At 37.6% G+C, this 18,772-nt stretch overlaps 1 protein-coding gene across 1 annotated transcript in view; it reads right to left on the bottom strand.

Annotated features, from left to right (window-relative positions):
• Positions 1 to 296: 296 nt before the first annotated feature.
• Positions 297 to 18,772, bottom strand: part of chchd3a (coiled-coil-helix-coiled-coil-helix domain containing 3a) — a 99,671-nt gene continuing 81,195 nt past the window's right edge. Inside the window, exons 7-8 of the mRNA XM_053508113.1 lie at positions 9,570 to 9,705; positions 297 to 960 (exon numbers count right to left, since the gene is read on the bottom strand). Coding sequence (XP_053364088.1) covers positions 883 to 960; positions 9,570 to 9,705 — 214 coding nt within the window. The 3' untranslated portion in view covers positions 297 to 882. The remainder of the gene's footprint in view (positions 961 to 9,569; positions 9,706 to 18,772) is intronic.

Raw genomic sequence — 18,772 nt, 5'->3', positions numbered from 1 at the left:
AGCGACAGACATAAGTTCGCTTCCCTTTAACAGTGAAAAGAACATCTGAACATCTCAGAAATTAAAAAAAGGCGGCTGGAATTTAAATACGAAGAAAAGATAAAAAGAAAGATAAGTGTGTGTGTGTGTGTGTGAGAGAGGGAGAGATGCAGAAAAGGACACGATTACAATCAGTTATTTTGTCTGAGGTGCAAAACAGCGACAATGATCAACATTAATAAAAGTATTTCTTGCCCGTGTGCGCACACACACACACACACACTTTTGCAAAAAGGACAGTGATGCGACAAGACTGATTCAGGTGTGCAGGTTGAGCCTTTTATTCTCCTGGACCGATCAGTTAGATAAAAAGCTAAATAATTAAGTAGAAACATAATCACACACACTAACACACGCACAGACAGATGTGATGAACAGTAGTGCAAAAGGAGTGTGTGGGTCCAGGCTGAAGAGAACAGAAGTGTGCTTAAAACTTAAAAGATTATAAGTGAGGAACAGGTTGTGTTTGTGAGGTGCCAAAACTTTTGCATGACAGCATGAAAAAAGCGGAAATCAATCTAAAATTTAGTGCAACTTGGTGTTTACAGTGTGTGTGGAAACATGTATTATAATAATGATTATTAATTTCTTCTTACATGTTTTTTCTTTTCTCCCCTGAGGCACTTGTTTGGTTTTCAGATGTTTGGCACGTTATAATCCACATCTCCTACACTACTGCTGCTGCTGCTGCTGCTTTTCATACCTGTAACACCTGTCCTACTCTTCACTATCAAACGAGAGAAGTATAAAGAGAGAAAGAGAGAAGAAAGAGCAGATCCCGTCTCTCCAATCACTGCAGTTCTCCATACTGTTCCTCAGCCAGGTGTGTGTCTGTACGGTGATCTAAGGTCTCTTCTCTTCATTACAAACTTCAACTAAAGGTGACGCCCCTGCTTCTCCTGCTCCGGTCCTCAACTTGCTCTGAAAAAGAAAGAGAGAAATGTTTGAAAAATTTTTTGAAAATTGACCAAAAAAGTTTTACCTTTTCAAATGTGCAGCCTAAAAAGCCGTAACTATACACACTGATCAGCCAGAACACTGACACCATCGCCGGGTGGATTGAATAACATTGATTAAAAATGATATACCAGTATATCTGTGAGAGGATCACGGGCACCTAAGGCTCATCTATGCAAGACACCAGAACACTCAGTGCATCACAGCCTGCTGTGTTCAAGAAAAAGACTTCAAGGTTGTTGATCTACCGTGTACATCCTGGTGTTACACAATACAGCATACACCGAGAGGTCCTACGGAGGCACGTGTCAGGAGTCTGAGCCGCCCTGATGGCACAAGTGGAATCCGAAAAACCTAGTTGGGTTTAATGTTAACGGTTTTAAAATTATGCCTGATCGGTTTAAGTGAAATACTGCTAGAAATTTGTCGAACAGTAGGGATTCCTAAATACAGTTCTCATTATGGACTCAAGTTCTGAGCTCTGGACGTTAGCCTGACACTGACCTGGCACCTAATTAATGAGCTGCAGTGTGAAGTGTGACGGTAGAAGGCTTCAGGACAAATGATGTCCCAGGTTCACATCCAAGATTTGCCCCGCTTTAATCACATGCAATCACAGGTAAAAGAAAAGAAGCTTGAATTGAAAAATACTCACTAGCATTGAAAACGAACATGTGAGAAAGAAAAAAAAGAAAGGAAAGAAAGACAGAAAAAAAATCAATGTGAGAGAAAGAGCGAGCAAAAATTAATGTGAGAAAGAGAGAAAGCATTGAAAAGAAAGAAGAAACCTATGTAAGAAACAAAGAGAATAAAAAAGAAAGCAAAAATCAATGTTAGAAAATAAGAAAGAAAGAAATAAAGCATTGAAAAGAAAGAAGAAACCTATGTAAGAAACAAAGAGAATGAAAAAGGAAGCAAAAATCAATGTTAGAAAACAAGAAAGAAAGAAATAAAGCATTGAAAAGAAATGAAAAATCTATGTAAGAAACAAAGAGAATGAAAAAGAAAGCAAAAAATCAATCTAAGAAAAAAAAGAAAGCAAAAAACAAATGTGAGAAAGATAGAAAGAAAGAGAGCAAGGCAAAGAAAAAAAAGGGAGAGGAAAAAAGAAAAAAAAAGCATGGCAAAGAAAACAAAAAAAATCAATGTGACAGAGAAAGAAAGAAAAATGAGTGTGATAAAGAAATAATTCAGTGTCAATGAGAAAGAAATAAAGATAGAAAATATAACTGAGAGCATGGCAAAGAAAACAAGACAAAAATAAACATGAGAAAGAAAAAATGAAAGAAAAAGAATAAAAGAACGAAAAAAAGAAAGCCAACTGATGCTTTTGCCTAAACATGTTACTAAAATAGTATTTTATATAATATTTTTATTCTCTTTGTTTATATATATATATATATATATATATATATATATATATATATATATATAAACAAAGAGAATTAAAAAAAAAAAAATAATAATAATATATATATATATATATATATATATATATATATATATATATACACACACACATTATATATATATCAGTGACGGCTGCTAGCTTTAGTTACCCAGATCCCCAAAACCCACGTTTGACCAAACACATCCATTCCCTAAGAAGGTTTGGTCAAGAGGCATGGCCAACAGTACATTTTCTTTGTCACAGCACTTCCAGTCAGCCAGTTCACCTTGTCATACCAGGAGAGCTAAAAGGACCTGTAATTTTTTCCTGATTTTTGCACCAGATCAATCTTGAGCATTGGTCTGCCCTGCCGTTTAATTTTGTGTCTCTCCTCGTACGAAAGACTACTCAATGGTTTTGCCAAAAGCAGGTTGTCTGGCTTGATTCAACATCAAAAGGGATGGTTATCAGCGTTCATAGCTTTTCTTAGTATACTGTACGCATATAACGTTCCTTTCAAAATTATGGATAGAAATTTCAGATGGAGAAACACAAACACAAGAGGGACGGCATAACACCTGTCTTCTAGTGTTTAAGCAATCATGGGCCTCTGTACTGGAGCTCATGTATGTAGAAGATGGCAGACAGCACTGAGAGAGTAATGCTGCCCGTAGTGCGTATGATCAGCAGCTTAGAGTTGACTGGCTTTACATGTCTCAGAACTAAGTTTAACATCCAGTACTGTCATAAGGGTTTGGTTTTATAAACTGCTCGATCATAAAGCATAAAAATAGGTCAGTCTTGTGAACAAAATTTGAAACAAAAAAGAAAAACCTGCTGTTGTTGGTAAGGTCTAACAGAGCGCCGTCCTCAGAAGACGGGTGTGAGTTTTTTATCTGCCGCTCTTCTCCTCTCAGTGTGCTATCAGCAGCAGGGCCACTCGAGCGTCCGTACTACAGAGAGCTGGAGTGGAAGGAGACGGACGGAGCTAAATGTTATCAGTTCATTATTGATAAGCTGGAGGGTAATTACTCCGACATAGCCGCAAGTGACGACGACACGCTGGCTTTAACCCTGCCTGAGAAGCACGTGTATCGTGTTCACCGTGATCAAATGGACATACAGGAGATTAGCATCAGCTACCTTAAAAGTCATCACTCAGGCATGTTTATTAAATGTTATTGAAACACAGCAGAGTTTATTTTATTATTAATTAATTAATTATTTTTTTATTTTTTTATTATATGTATTTGTTATATTTAGTTTTGGGCTACATCTAAGTTAAAATGAGGTTACAAGCATGTGATTGGTCTTAATAACTGGGGGAAGATGAAATCTTTAAAACTTATGTACAAGTAAATCTGTAACGTCTTCTACAGTTGCATGAATTAATTCAGCACAACAGCGTGACCTTGAGTGTGATATCGCTTTTACACAACGGTTCAACAAACACTACTTATTATCAACAGGTTATGATTTTTTTGCTTATTTAACCAGTTATTTTTCTCGACCAACATTGGATTTGGGATTCAGCTTTGTGTTAGAAGGTAGTTAGCTACCTTCTTCGTACTTTGTAGCTAAAAAAAATAATAAAATAAAAGGGCAAAATTTGGAACAATTAACTTGTCATTATTAAGTGTTGTTTAGGATGAAATAAGCTTATCAGATGTGTTCTTGCTAAAAATGCTTCTGTGACTAGTTCTCCTCTTTCCAGTACCGCGCACCTTACCGACCTGGCTCATACTCGTTCCTGAATTTACCTGCATGTATTTCTATGGCTGCAAGGTTGCCAGATTTGGACTTTTAAAGGTCCTATAATTTACTGTTTCTTTAACAGGTCTCAGGGCTTCTTCAAAGTGTACGTGTGTGTTAATGCTCCAGCTGAAACTCCCCTTGATGATGCATTTTTTTATACCTCAAATTTTCTTTTCTTTCATTTCTAAAAATCCAAACGCAGCGTGAGCCCTGCCCCTCCAGGGAACATCAGAGCTGAGCAACAAGCTGGGCTATCTAATGAGTTGGCTTGTTTAAACCCCAGACACACACACACACAAAAAAAAGACTAACAGCAGGAAATGTCTCTTTTTTCCTCTCTCCCTCATGTTTTTTTTTAGTTTCTTTGTAGTTTGTTTTTTGTTTTGTTTTTTGTAATTGTGTTAGATTTTTATATTAGATTCTAATTTAATATATAGAAGTTGAATATTATATGAGGTTCTAGTATTAATTATCCTAATTATAAGTAGGGTCTTAAATAAATAAACCAGGGCACAAGGCCACAACAACTAATGATGGGAACCACCAGGGACGACCCGATATGACATCATGATACATGGGGTTGATTTGATTCTGTAAGTATCACGATTTTATAATGATCCCAATTCGATATTATACACATTTGCTTCCTGAAAATGAGTGAATAGTTTAAAGTGCACCAACTGTAGGATTATAAAGTAACTTTAACATGTTACCATCTCAGATGCAAATATATTAATTAAAAATTCATTTAAAAAAATCTCTATTGAAGTCAGTGTTGCGATACATGTATTGGCACAAAAAAAAAAATGATAGTACACGCAATTTATTATAGATGTGGAAAAAGTAAAAGAGGTCAGAATTGTGTATAATTGAGTGATACCTCTGTTTGAATGTCGTGTGCTTTTGCTATGTTGGTATTAACTCATTATATGTGCTTACTTAAAGTACAAATATGTCTTCTATTAGAGATTAAAGTTTTGTTTATACCTGAAATAAAAGTGTAATAGTTATAAACGTAAAATCTAATGATACTGTACCTTACAAAATAACAATACATCTTTGTATTATGTATTAGTATAAGCTTATACAGTTTGGACCACACGTGTGCACACTCCCTGAATTTACTATTAAGTTTTCTCTACATTATTTCATGATCCTTCAATGTAAGTCATAAAAAATCTGATTTCGCTGATAACCGAGGCATACATGACTGCACTTTAGTGCCTTTATCTGATAAAATTAAGTGTTACAAGACACTACCGTTTCAAATTTGCAAAATAATAGCTCACAGAAATGGTGGGAATGCTAAAAAGGTTACCTTGCATGTACACAGTAATGAATAAAACATGCGCATTTACATGATGCATTACTTAAACCCGGTGGAAATCTAGCAGATTTTTTTTCTTCTTCTAACAATAATGCCCATGAGAAAAGAAAAGGGCAGAGTAACTGGTGCTCTGATGTAACTGTTACACTGGTCAAATCTAATAGAAAAGCTATCTGAATGTAAATCAAGCCGTGTTCTGGGAAACTCTCGGCGAGGTGTGCTGAAGAACGCAGATGAGATGAGTCGGAGTTGCGCTCCCGGTCCGAGGGTCTCGGTCCCTTAAACAGGATTTCCCGAGTGAGACATGATGTGAGAAATCAGGACACACCCGCCTCTTCTTATTTCATTTAACATGCACTTAAGCAGGACAGAGTGGTGTCCTCTGTGTGCGCCGGTGGTATGCAGACAGACACTGGCTGACTGACAGCGTGCAATTTCAGGGGCAGAAAAAATAAATAAATAAATAAGAAACTCAGAAGAGTCTGTCGCTGAGCGGGAAAACAAAGAGGATGCTCCTGGAGTTTACAAATGGAGGTTTTGTGTCACCAGAGTGTGTGTTTTATTACAGGGTTTCTCTGACATGAGTGGATGAGTTCTCGCTTGAGGGACAAAAACAGAAGTTCAATGAATCTCAATGCAATGGAGGAGTGCACAAGTACTCGTAGAGGACGTATCTGCTCGATCAGGGTGACAACTGGTTATTCGGGATGTTGGCAGGTACATTTAGGGCTATCTGCAAAACAGGACCGTCTCTAGCCGCGTGCACGAACAGCGAAATAACTAAATTACACTCTGTTAGCTGACTTTTGGAATTTTAAGCCTCTGGCAGACTTTCATATTGAAAATGAGTTAAGATAATAAATGTGCAGCAACAAAAAAATAACCTTTGGGCATCTCTGTGGATAAACTTTAATACATTTAAATTTGAATTATTTTATTCTACCTTTGTAGTTAAAAAAAAGATTTTTCTATCTAAACAACAAATGTAAGCTATAAATAACACTGAGTAGAAAAATAGGAACCATTCATCACTTTATTTTTTAAATTTAAATCAATAAACGGCAATTGCTTTTAGACCACCGTTTAAATATATTAGATAGAAATATAGAAATATACATTCTCAGGCCAAAAACCAGAGCTATGTTTAATAGTGAAAGTAAGATAATTTCCACACACACACAATGTGATGAGAACTCACAGGATTGGGACTAAACAGTAGTGATGGGTCGTTCATGAACGATTAGTTCTTTTCGAACGAGTCTTTAACGTAACTCGGAAGAACGAGACGTCTCAGAAAGTGATATGTTAATTTTCTACTGGCCGCGCATGTGCAAAGCATCGCAAAACCCTCTAGGTAATGTACAGGAAGCAGAAATGAGTCGTTACCTTTTAGTATTCTAGTCCGAATCGTTAGTTTTTTTTTCACTTGATTCCCATAAACGCTATGCAGTGCAATAGATTCAAAAGAACAAACTACATGGACTAAAAGACTCTTGAGAAGACCCGGTCAATTCTGTTTCCTGTATAATGCACTGCATAGCATCTATGAGAGTCACGTGACAATAGAACGAACGATTCGGACCAGAAGATATGAGAGGTGAGATGCTTATTCTTTTTATTATAATATGTCCTTAGCTGCATTGTAATATTTTCATTACCGTAGGGCTGAAACGATTCCTTGAGTAACTCGAGTATTTCGATTACAAAAAACGATCGAGACAAAATCTCCTGCCTCAAAGCTTCTTTTAATTAATTGTAAAAGCTTTTGTTATGTTTTTCCGCAATTATTTCTTTGGCATGACACAGCGCGCTTCCGAATGCAAGCCGCCACTAAACACTGACAAAGAAGAATCGCACAAAGTGGAAGGAGAGGCACACAGTTAGCTGTGTATTGAATTGAGTGAGTGTTCTGTTGCGGGCTGAAAAATGGAAAGGAGCGATAAAAATATCAGCGAGTAAAAAGAAGAAGAAACCAGCAAAAGAAAACAACAGAAATTGTCACTAAAGGCTTATGTTATGCCTGAGATGTAGATTTAGAAACTTTTAATTCTGAAAGTTATGTTGCACAACTTGGTGTTCTTGTACAAGTATTTATCTTTATGTGTGCCTTAGTTTTTTTTCTTATTCATTTGAAATACCTTTTTTTTTTTTTTTTTTTTAGTTTTTGCATCTGAGAGAAGGCTTTAAAATAAGAATGTATGGCACTGTAATGCACTTAATTCATCTCAGTCAACTTTAAGCTATTCCCTGTATTGTGAATAATGACGATTTTTATTTTTGATAAAATGCTGTATGCATTTAAAAAATAAAAGTAGATTTTTTTTTAAAAAGAAACCCAATTAATCTTTGTTTCTCTTATATATTTTATATTGCTGTTTAATTAAGCAAAAGTACATTTTATCCGATTACTCGATTCAATTTTTGGTAGAATACTTGATTACTAAAATATTCGATAGCTACAGCCCAACATTACTGGATGAAAGTTTTGTGTATGTAGACGTGTTGGGGGTCTGTTTATTGAAAAGATTCGTTCATTTTGTTCATTTGAGATTCAAAGAACCGAGTCACTAAAATGATCCAAACTTCCCATCACTACTTAACAGCTCCATAAGAGAAATGACTTGTTAATGATACTCGACAGAAAATAAAGGCCTTCAGTTTGCTAGGGAGCATAAAGATTGGACTTTGGAGCGATGGAAAAAGGTCACTGGACAAAGGATGGACACGTCAGGGTAAGAAGGAAAGCACATGGAGAAGCATCATGCATTGTGTCCACTGTACAAGCCTCTGGAGACAGTGTTATGATCTGGAGTTGCTTCAGTTACTCAGGTCTAGACTCAGCAACCTTATGTGGCAACAAAATGAAGTCAGATGACCTGAATGTACTGAATGACCAGATTATCACATCTATGGAGGTTTTCTCCTCCCTGATAGAACAGGAAATATTCCAGGACTTAAGATTGGCTCTGGGAGCATGAAGAATCATTTTCACACATATTGTTTTTTTATGTGCTGTAATCAAAGCTAAAGGTGATGGAATGAAAAATTAGTGTGCAACTTTTTTGTTTGTTTGTTTGTTTGTTTGTTTTTGGGCCAGGCAGTGGAGATAGATACACAGATAGATAATTAGATAGATAGATATCCTGTAGGTATAGATATTAAGTGACTTTTTTCTTTTTTCATTAAGTACAGGATTTACTTTGCGCTAAAAAGTGTGTGAAAGTGAACATATTGTGTGTCAATATTAGACAAATAATATCACAAAAAAAGAAGATAAAGAATATGGTGCATGACAATGACTGTGTCGTGTGGCGAGCTTGGATCTAAAAAAACAAACAAAACAAAACAGAAAGAGTAAGATGTATAAGCTTGTGTGGTTATTGCATGTCATATGATCACTTTTGTAGACTTTTTTGGCCACAAGCTTCAACATCTTCATTTCAATTCAATTCCATGTACACTGTACTGCAGTTTGGAAAGTGGACATTATCAAATTATCACAGACACAAAAATGAAAGATATTAAGTAAAAAATAAATAAATAAAGTGACATACAGCTTGTTCTGGCTTATAGTTTGTTACAGAGACAAAATTGAAGAAGAATCCTTGAGAAGAAGAAAACTCTAAAGAAATCCCTTTTACACAACGCGTTACAGGGTTAAACGGATAGTGTACAACAGGAAGGGCTTTTTTTTGTCCACATTGTTGTGACTGTGGGACAGAATGTGAAATATTTTCCTCGAGTGATATCTTCAAGATTTATTACTGAGGTGATGACTGGGGTGAGATGTTGGCATGTTTGCTGATGGGCTACAAGAAAAACGTCCGTGGCTGGTCATCTTCCTCGTCATTCAGACTGCCCTCTTTCTCTCCTCCTGACTGTTTTTATTATTAAAACACACCGATGTTATCCAACTCACTTACCCTGACTTCTTTCTTTTGATGTAAATTTATCTGCACAAAACTGACTCACTTTCCCTGATCACGTCCGAACTAATGCTCTTCTTCATACACACTTTTCCCTCTCATCCTCACTTTGCAGAAGTACACTTAAATGATATTTATGAACATAACAGTAAGACGATATTTCTCACATACTCACCTGTTTAGCGCTGTTGACACACTGCAGGTAGAGAGAGGTGATATTAGAGCAGAGGAGTGTCTTCCCAGCGTTCTCCCTGTAGCACTTCAGGATCTCACCCTGCAGGTCGCCACACACGGGAGTGCTTTCGTAGCGCCTGTGAATGACCGGAGAGAGAGAAAGAACGAGCCACCGTCAGCGCCGTCGTCCATCATCGTTACATTTCTCGGTTTGTAAACGAGACGGCGATATGGAAGCGTGACAGTGACGGAAGACCTTAAGACGACATTCTGGGTGCTTTTCTCGCTCCTAAAACATCTGATCAATGGGTAATCGATGCGCAGGTCTGATCAGTGCAGATCAGGTATGTGCGAGTGTAAGGGGGGGGGGCTATAATTGACTGCTCTCAGATGCACAACTAAAGCATAACGCCACGGAGTGGGAGCTTCACACGGAAACACAGAGGTGTGGGAGGACAGAGATGGATTTCAGTCCCCATTAACACTGTGCACTCATATGGATTTAATGAACTGACACACACACACACACACTGACACCGAGTGGATGTGACGTTATACTTAATGATGTGATGTGAAACGTAAAGTAAAACTAAAGCGCGCTGTTTTAAAGCAGCTGTGAATGGATTTTAAAACAAAACTGGCAATATTTCACTTCTTAAGTCAAAGTACAGTAGCACGTTATACAGTATACTGTAATTATTATACAGCTATATTTATTGCTGCTCAATAGTATACGCAACAGTAAACATTTTAATTTTTTTATTTTGTAAAGCAGCCAAAAAAACAGGCAGCGGTCCTTGAAATGTTTTTGCTAACAAGTACATCTATAAAAATGATAACAAAACAGATAGTAGGGATGGGAATAACCCATTGTAATGCCTCACACACACACACACGTTAACATTGTGGTAAGAGTTCCCTCTAGACTAACAGTATTGTATTAATTAAGAATCATTTCAATACAATTAAAGATTAAACATATTATCTAATTAGTTCATAAAATGTATTTAGATAAACTACAGTACAGCGGAAGTGTGTTTTCCTTTCCATCAACCCTGAACCACATCAAGTCATCTACAGAAACACAACTTCCTGCAGCCCCAGGGAAAACACACACACACACACACATATATGCACACACCCTTCATTTAACCAGCATGACCTTTAGGGGGGGAGAACAGATTAGGAGCAGACGTTATCTTCCTCTGTTCAGTGCTGCGCAGTGTTGGTTTTTGCGCTGAGACAACAGCATAAGCCGGCCTGCTCTGATAGAGCATCATTAATATGACACACACTGGCGAGGGAGTCTAAAGGGAAATGAACGGAGGACGCCTGTCAAGCCTGTGAAGCTCTATCTGATCTTTCCGTCTGATCTCTCTCTCTCTCTCTTTCTCTCTCTCAGTCTCAGAAAAGGGATTCGCGCTCTTTTTGTTCCATCCGTCTTTTTCTGTCCGTTCTCAGACCGCACGTCATACGTGCGCCGGCTTTTAACGAAAAACATGCGCTTGGGGGAAAACTTTAATAGGAAACTAGTAAAAAAAAATAAAAGAAAAGTGGATAAGCAAAAATGCATAGAAAGCATCAACAGATGCGACAAGGGTCACCTTTTCACCTTGAATTTATTTCTCTAAAATATTTATTTACTCTCAAATATTCTACACAACATGATAGGATTTATGATGTATAAAATAACGGGGTTTTATTCCTCCTACACTCGTGCTCTGGTTTAGAAAAGACAGGTCAAGACTGTGTGTTTTTATCTTCTGTAATCCATAATGCATAAGCAATGAAGATATCTATAATCCTCTGTCTCTCTCTCTTTCTCTCTCTGACACACACACACACACACACACACGATATATATATATATGGACATCCATCTAAGGATGGAGAAAAAGCCATACAGGCCATAGATCATAGCAGAATGGCAGAGAGTCAGATACGACACAGCACTGAATGAGGCACTGATATGAGATGTGTTATCAGAGAGAAAAGAGGTGAGAGAAAGAGAGAGAGAGAGAGAGAGAGAAAGCTCATCTAAAGGAACTGAAAATTCATTCAGGGAAGGTGAGTGAAAAAGAAAAGGACGCTTGCCGTGTGTATAAGCAGGGAATGATTTTACAGAGCGGTTGGTTCATTATGAGCGATTCTTCTTCTTCCTTCTTTTCTTCTCTTTTTCCGAGTTTCCTACCAATACAAGCAAACTGTGCGTTCAATAACCTGAAGCGAGGCCTCCTCTATTCTACATCCTGCGGAAATGGGCCAGAGTCCATCAGACTTAAGGAGACATTGACTTCTTAAAAATTACGCTCGGAGACAATAAAGATCTTTGAAAAAAGGAGGCTTTGGGATCACTGATTTCCTTCTCAAAAGATTTTTTTTTCCTGTTTTGCTTTTTGACTTAAGCTTAAGGAAAACTGCAATCCACTTCAACATCCCTGAGCACAATAAAAACAATATTGCTATAAATCGGATCTTTTCAATTCAAGATTAGTTGGGATATCGCCACGGACAACCCGGTATGAAATTATCATTTCATAAAAACTGCAACTCCATAAGTATCATGATTTTATAAATACCCTGATTCGGTCTTACATTTTTTCCCCTGATTTTGTTCCAATTATGAACGTTTAAAGAAGTTTCATGAGTAATTAAATGTCACCCGTTCCTTATAACACAATATATAAGTGCGGCATTTCAACAATACAAACTAACTTTAAATACAAGAGTTTAATTTAACCACAATGTTAAATTAAGCAAAAAAGCTACATTGTTACTGAGCAGCGCGTATCTCTGTATCTCCACTGTAGTTATTTTTTCTAAACAAACTTATAATAGCGAATAATTCTCCCTTACCAAACAGGATAAAAACGTGTAAATAGTTCAGGGTGCGCCACCTTATGTAGGATTATAAAGCAACAGTGATGTTATTCCTCCTCAAATGCATCCAAAATCTTTGAGCACGCGGGTGTGGCTCCTAATGCACATGATTTTTACGTCTAATTAGCGTTTGCTGTTTTTTGAGTATCGTGTAAACGTTTAAAATGAGTGGGTTTAGAGAAAAATTCTGATCAGAGGCTTTTAAAAGAGTGTGTGACTTTTGATAATGTAATGTCCACCAGCCAATTCTGATCACTGGACGATGCACTGGTTTATTTCTATTATAAATGTAAAAATAAAAAAAAGGAGAATAGATTTTGGAGTTATTGTGGGGATACGTGACTCACTACACAAAAGTATTGTGATTCATAACTCAATTGAGTTTCCCCATCATCTCTATTGATCATTGTTCATATGTTAAAGTTAACATCTAGCTAACTAATGTGTTTAATAAACATAATAAATGTGTTAATAAACAAAATAATGTGTTTAATAAACTAGCTTGCTATCTAGGGATAGTGACAATTAGATCATGTGGTGAAAACCGCGTCAGATGTTAAAAAAGACGTCTGGTCGGTTCATTCGATGTTTATGTTTAAGTTTTTTATTTCCCGCATACACGGATTCTTAAATATTTTGCCCACAGACTCAGGTGTTGTATCTTTACAGTAAATGCTTCATCTGGTGCATATTACAAAGCCGCTCCTTTATCACAAACCCCTTAGTGAGAATCTAGTCAAGTTTCAAGTATGCATTAATTATTTGTGCGCTCAAGGACGCCGGAGTGATTACAAGCCACATTTACGAGCTGCCCGAGTTCACCATCTCACACAGCGCTCTCCTAGTTACACTTCCATATTCATAAAGTGTGAAAGAGGTTGACTTAAAAAAAAAAAAGGTTTCGCGTAGGTTTAGAGGTCAAACCCAAGCCTAGGGCAGCGCAAAGTAGTACCGCTCTCTCTTCACGCGATCTGCTGGTTTGGCAGCTGATTGTCTGTAGGCGGCCTTACCCAGTGCTTACTGAAGTGCTTTTACTCTACACTGAGAAGCATCCTCTCGATGGCATGAACAGGCCAAACACTGAGAAGCCCGGTTGTGGAATCTTCTCAAGTGTTTTCTGCTTATCCCACTTCTGTTTCTGCGGTTTTTTATTTTTTTTTGTGAAAGTTACTGTCTTCTCAAGCAGTGACAATTAACTCTTTTAACATCTATTAAACTCTCATAATAAAGAAAAAAGTGTAGTGAGTAAACCCTACATCTCTTACACTGTTATCTGCATGCCGAGATTCCATACAGCTGTGCCAGATGTTATATTATTGAAGCTGCTATAAGGTCAAGCTTCAGCAAGCAAGAACGAGTTTTATTGAAAAGGGGTTTTCCACTAATTTCTTGTTTTTGTTTTTCTTTATTCCTGAATAAGAGAAAGAGAGAAAGAAACAAGATCTAGGAATTTAATTTAATAAACAATGAAAGAAAAAAATAGGCCTAAAAATCACATAATAAGAAACTGCTAAAAAGAAGGATAAACAATTATACACCCACATCGTGATATGGAAGTAAAATATTTAACACTATACTGTATTAAAGGTATTTTATTTTCACTGAAAGAAAAAAAAAAAGACACAGTTTCGTGTCTGGATAGGGTAAAAAAAAAAAATTACATTTCCAGTTTTTATTTAATGGAATTTAACACCCTTTTATAGACCGATAACATAAAATCCTAGCCAAAAAAAAAAAAACTCCAGCACTTTAGCAGCAGACGGGTGCGCTCCATGCTAACAGGGTGAAAGATTACGGATACAAGATTGAACTGGTGGGAGTGGTTTTAGAAAAAGTTGCGTAAGTGAGATAATGTGCTCCCTAGATGTATGCCAAGAAACAGTTTAACTCCTGAACTGTGATTACTCACAATATTAAAATACTTAGATTTACTTGTCTTACAAACGTGTAAGGTTGGGATGAAGAAAAGCATGACAAAAAGCCGGGATTATGGGGAGCCGTTAGGGTCAAACTTATATATAATTATTTACATAAAAAAATAAATAGTACCGTGTTAAAATTAATAGACAGCACTGTTTATTGGCAAACCATACATAAATAATGTATAACTATGTATACACTCTCCACTCAGCCATAACATTATGACCACCTGAGTAGGCCCCGCCTTCCATTCTGCCACCAAAACAATCTGGCCCATATCACTGTAGCTCCAGTTGCAATATCTTGAGGTATATTAGGCTGCAAGTGAACACTTTGCCCCTGAACTTGATGTGTTGGAAGCGAGATGACCAAGGAAAAAACGGTTATGGATGGCCAGGCTCACTGATGCACGTAGGGAGCGATTTAGGAATAGGTTAATACTCTTCTAATGGGCTGTACTTAACATACTCATGCTCTTCTTGTTTTACGATGGTTGGGATCCAATAACTTGCATTACCGCCACCTTCTGGTCTTGATTTCTCTTATCTTTCTTTCAATTAAAATCCTTTTTATTTAAAAAAATATATACTTTCTTCCTTGTCCTTGTTCTACATTTTCTCAAATACTTCCTAATGTGTTCTCAACCTTTCCAAATTCCCTGAAGGAGAGAGTTCCCCTTTGTTCCTCTTCACTCTGATGACCACCTTATCACTGATTGGTGTATATATTCCCTGTAATCATTTGGCGCCTCTGGCAATTAGATAATTGCACATGTTCATATCGGCATTGTGATTTTTATGTGATTAAGTGTGCAGCGTTATCGTTCATTGAATTTAACCATCATACATTTTAGAACGTCTGGAGATCGCACATTTGCATCCTGAAGAAGCCACAGCCATCATGGGTGCTGGGTAACAAGAGAGCGAGAGAGCAACATTAACAAATCAGGGGGATCTGTGAGCTCAGGTATGCAGAAGAGGGCAGACAGCACCAACCTCAAAGTGTGCACTGCACAAGCAAAGGTGTAAAAAAAAAAAAAAACAAAAAAAAAAAACTATTGCTGGTTTTACAGAATGTTTCTTGCTTTAGGATATGATCAAGACTTAGTTTAAAGTTCTCAAAAAAATATCAAATACTGGGTTGTAAATTAATGATGAAGGACAAGTGAGTCCTGAGGCTGTTACAGAGTAGAAATATACGAGAGAGAGAGAGAGAGAGAGAGAGAGAGAGTCTACGTGCATAAGTTCAATTTGGTTTAGAGAAGCACTGGAAGTATATATGGTGTGTCCAGTGCAATAACATGGACTAATGGAACAAAAACCAATCTGCCTTTAAAACCAGTGTGTTTAACTTATTAAATACCACCACACATTTCTCAAAAGGCTCTCGGCCACTTGCCTTGACACTCATCTGTGTGTGTGCGTGAGTGTTTTGTCCCGTGTCCAGAGAGCGTGCGGCCTTAAAACGAACGGTCATCAATCTCTTAACAGACACGCGCCGATTTGTCATTGTTTACAACCACTTACGAGCTAATAAGGTTAAGGGGTGACGCTTGCACTCGAGGAAAAAAAAAATCCAGAGCGGGACAAGCTGCGTGACTTAGAGAGACAAATAAAAACAAATGAAGCATTTAAAAAGAAAAATGACAAGGGCTCATTTTCATCGTTCATTTTTTTCTTTTTAAATAGGATCCATCAGGCCCACTAAAGCAGAGAGAGAGAGAGAGAGCGTGGCCACATGCTTGACCTCTAACACACACACACAGACACACACACATTATTCCATTGCCAGACAGATGAATGAATGAAGATGGAGACAAAAAATGACTGAGAGGGAAAAAAATAGGGAAGGCTGAAAGACTCCAAGAAGGGAAAATAAATAAAGTCAGAAATGAAATGAAAAACAAAAATGAGAGAGGGCAGAGATTGAAGGTTAAGGATAGAGGAAAAAAGAATGAGAGGTAATAGAGAGAGAGAGAGAGAGAGAGAGAGAGAGAGAGAGAGAGACAATCTCACAAAAATCATCAATAAAAATCTAACAGGGACCTACAGTGTAATTAGACCTGGAGAGTCTGAGGAGAAGCCTAAGCATGAGTTTCATAAACTTACAGTGTGCGTGTGTGTGTGTAGGTGTGTGTGTGTGTGTAAGATCTATGTAATCATTACCAGTCATTTTCGATACAGGTTACAGGACAATAACATACTGCAGTGAAACCTATAGAATGAATGAGATCCTAAAGTTAGACCTTCTGCATCTATGAAAAAGGTGACAAATTAACGCTCTTGTATTTTACTGCTGTTTAAACAAGCTAACAGAGGTCTTAAAGCTCTCCAGGACGTCCCTGTTAACATTCCAGCTGAAATACAGCTCTGATGCTGCACTCTGGCATGTCTGCATTTCCTCCAGTTTCACTCCATATCCAAACGTGCAGTTTCAGTGTATTCTCCTAGCCAATCAGAGAGCAGAGACCGCAAAAACATGAGAATGAATGACACAAGTTTGTAAGCCACTCATGTTTGAAACATAATGCACTTCCTCTCCGCTTTCAGGATTTTTTTGAAACCCACGTTTTTAAACGGAAAAAAAAAATGTTAAACTAAACGTTCAGCAGGTAAAATGCAACTTTGTGCTGACAAACACCAGGTTTAGTTGCTAATCTATCTTAACTACAGACAGATTGAAGATCTATAGCTGCACATCATCCCTGCTGTAAAACTGAGGATATCATCACAAAATAATGCTCTGATATCCACACACAATCGCTCTGTTGCTACTACAAGTCTCAAATATTGTAAAGCAACCTAAGGTGTGGGGAATTTTAACGTACAGAAATGCAAATACCAAGAAAAAAAAAGAAGGGATGTGCGTTTCTTACATGTTTATTTTTTTTTTGCACACATTTAAGTTTGTGTTTTTATTTTTTATTAATGTTATTGTATGATTTGGTTTGTTGCAGATGTCCGTCCTGTGCCTGACGGGAGTGTTCTCTTATACTATGAATAAATATTGCTGATACTATTGATGAAAATAATTATCAATTTTGCTAAACTCGCTCTCTCTCTCTCTCGCCTTCAGCTCGTCAAACATTTATAGTTTTACCTTTAACTGTTACCGACTATTGACACTGGAGACTCCTTCCGTAAATTTTCAACCCCCCCCCCCCCCCCGTTTATTAGACGTTGATTACGTGGGTCAATAATAACAATAAAAAAAATATTATAAATCAACACTTTCGGATCGATCGCAATCTAGAATATAATACTGCTCCCGTTTTAATCCTGTAGAAATAATGCTACAATTTTGTGATGTCGATGTTGGTAAATTGTCAAAGGAATAGGACAGAGAGATGGAAAAGGAGCTGGAGGGGATAAAATAAATGGCCGAGGTTAGAAGGGGAAATGAGGTCATGATGCTGCAGTGACCTGAGGTGTACGTTTATGGTTTAATCACGATCGGCTGAAATAACCCCAATAACAGATTGGGTGATTATGTGATAATTGTGACAGGTTTAATCTGTGTGTGTGTGTGTGTGTGTGTGTGTGTGTGTGTGTGTGTGTGGATAAGTAAGGGTTCCAACCACACAGTCAATCTAATGCGCTTGACTATATTTCCCCCTAATAGCTCTGTTTTTTTTTTTTTGTTAAAAGGTTATAGCTGCTAAAGAGCCATACGGCTTCCCGCTGTGTATTACAGCACTTAAGGAAAGACGAGGTGAGAGCTCACTTTGCTGCACCGACTGTTTGACGGACACGAGATGTGAGACTCGAGGACTGGGCCGAAGCCAGCATAATAATAATCACAAGCCAATGGGTTTGAACGCTCAGCTGAACATTAAGACTGTCTTTGTCTCACTGTCTCTGTAAGAAAATCCCAGCCAAATAATTGGGAATTCTACCCAACCCTGCCCACTACCCAGGAAAATCTGACCAATCCTATTAGTTTGTTAAGAAATTCCTTCCAATCCCACCTACTCTCCACAATCTCCTTGCCCACCCCCTTGACCACTGACCCTTCCCACTCACTCCCTAAGAGATTCTGACTAATCCAGTCCACTTCCTAGGAAACTATTTAGCCAATTCTGAGCAGCAATATTAACAATAAAAAACAACTTTGATAATGAGATGTAGATTGAGATTATGTTAGCATGTAAGAGCATGTCCTTGCAATATTAGCAAAAAAAGGCTACGTTGACACTCAAAAAAAAAAAAATCAATTAAATCGCAACCACGAAAAGTCGCCCTTAACCACACGTCCACACTGTTAGAGTGTCAGATCTTACAAAGTCACGCCTGGAAACATCACTCGGACTAGCCATGACTTCACTCGGCTCGACATCAAAGCCTATCCAACTACAGAGAAAAAAACGAACCGGTTCGGGCGGCAGCCATTTTCAGCATCAAAAGA

The sequence above is a fragment of the Clarias gariepinus genome, chromosome 12 (assembly GCF_024256425.1).
Source record: "Clarias gariepinus isolate MV-2021 ecotype Netherlands chromosome 12, CGAR_prim_01v2, whole genome shotgun sequence".
In the NCBI taxonomy this organism is placed as follows: Eukaryota; Metazoa; Chordata; class Actinopteri; order Siluriformes; family Clariidae; genus Clarias; species Clarias gariepinus.
Note: the sequence above shows the minus strand (reverse complement) of the source record. Positions and strands in the feature narration are given on the sequence as shown.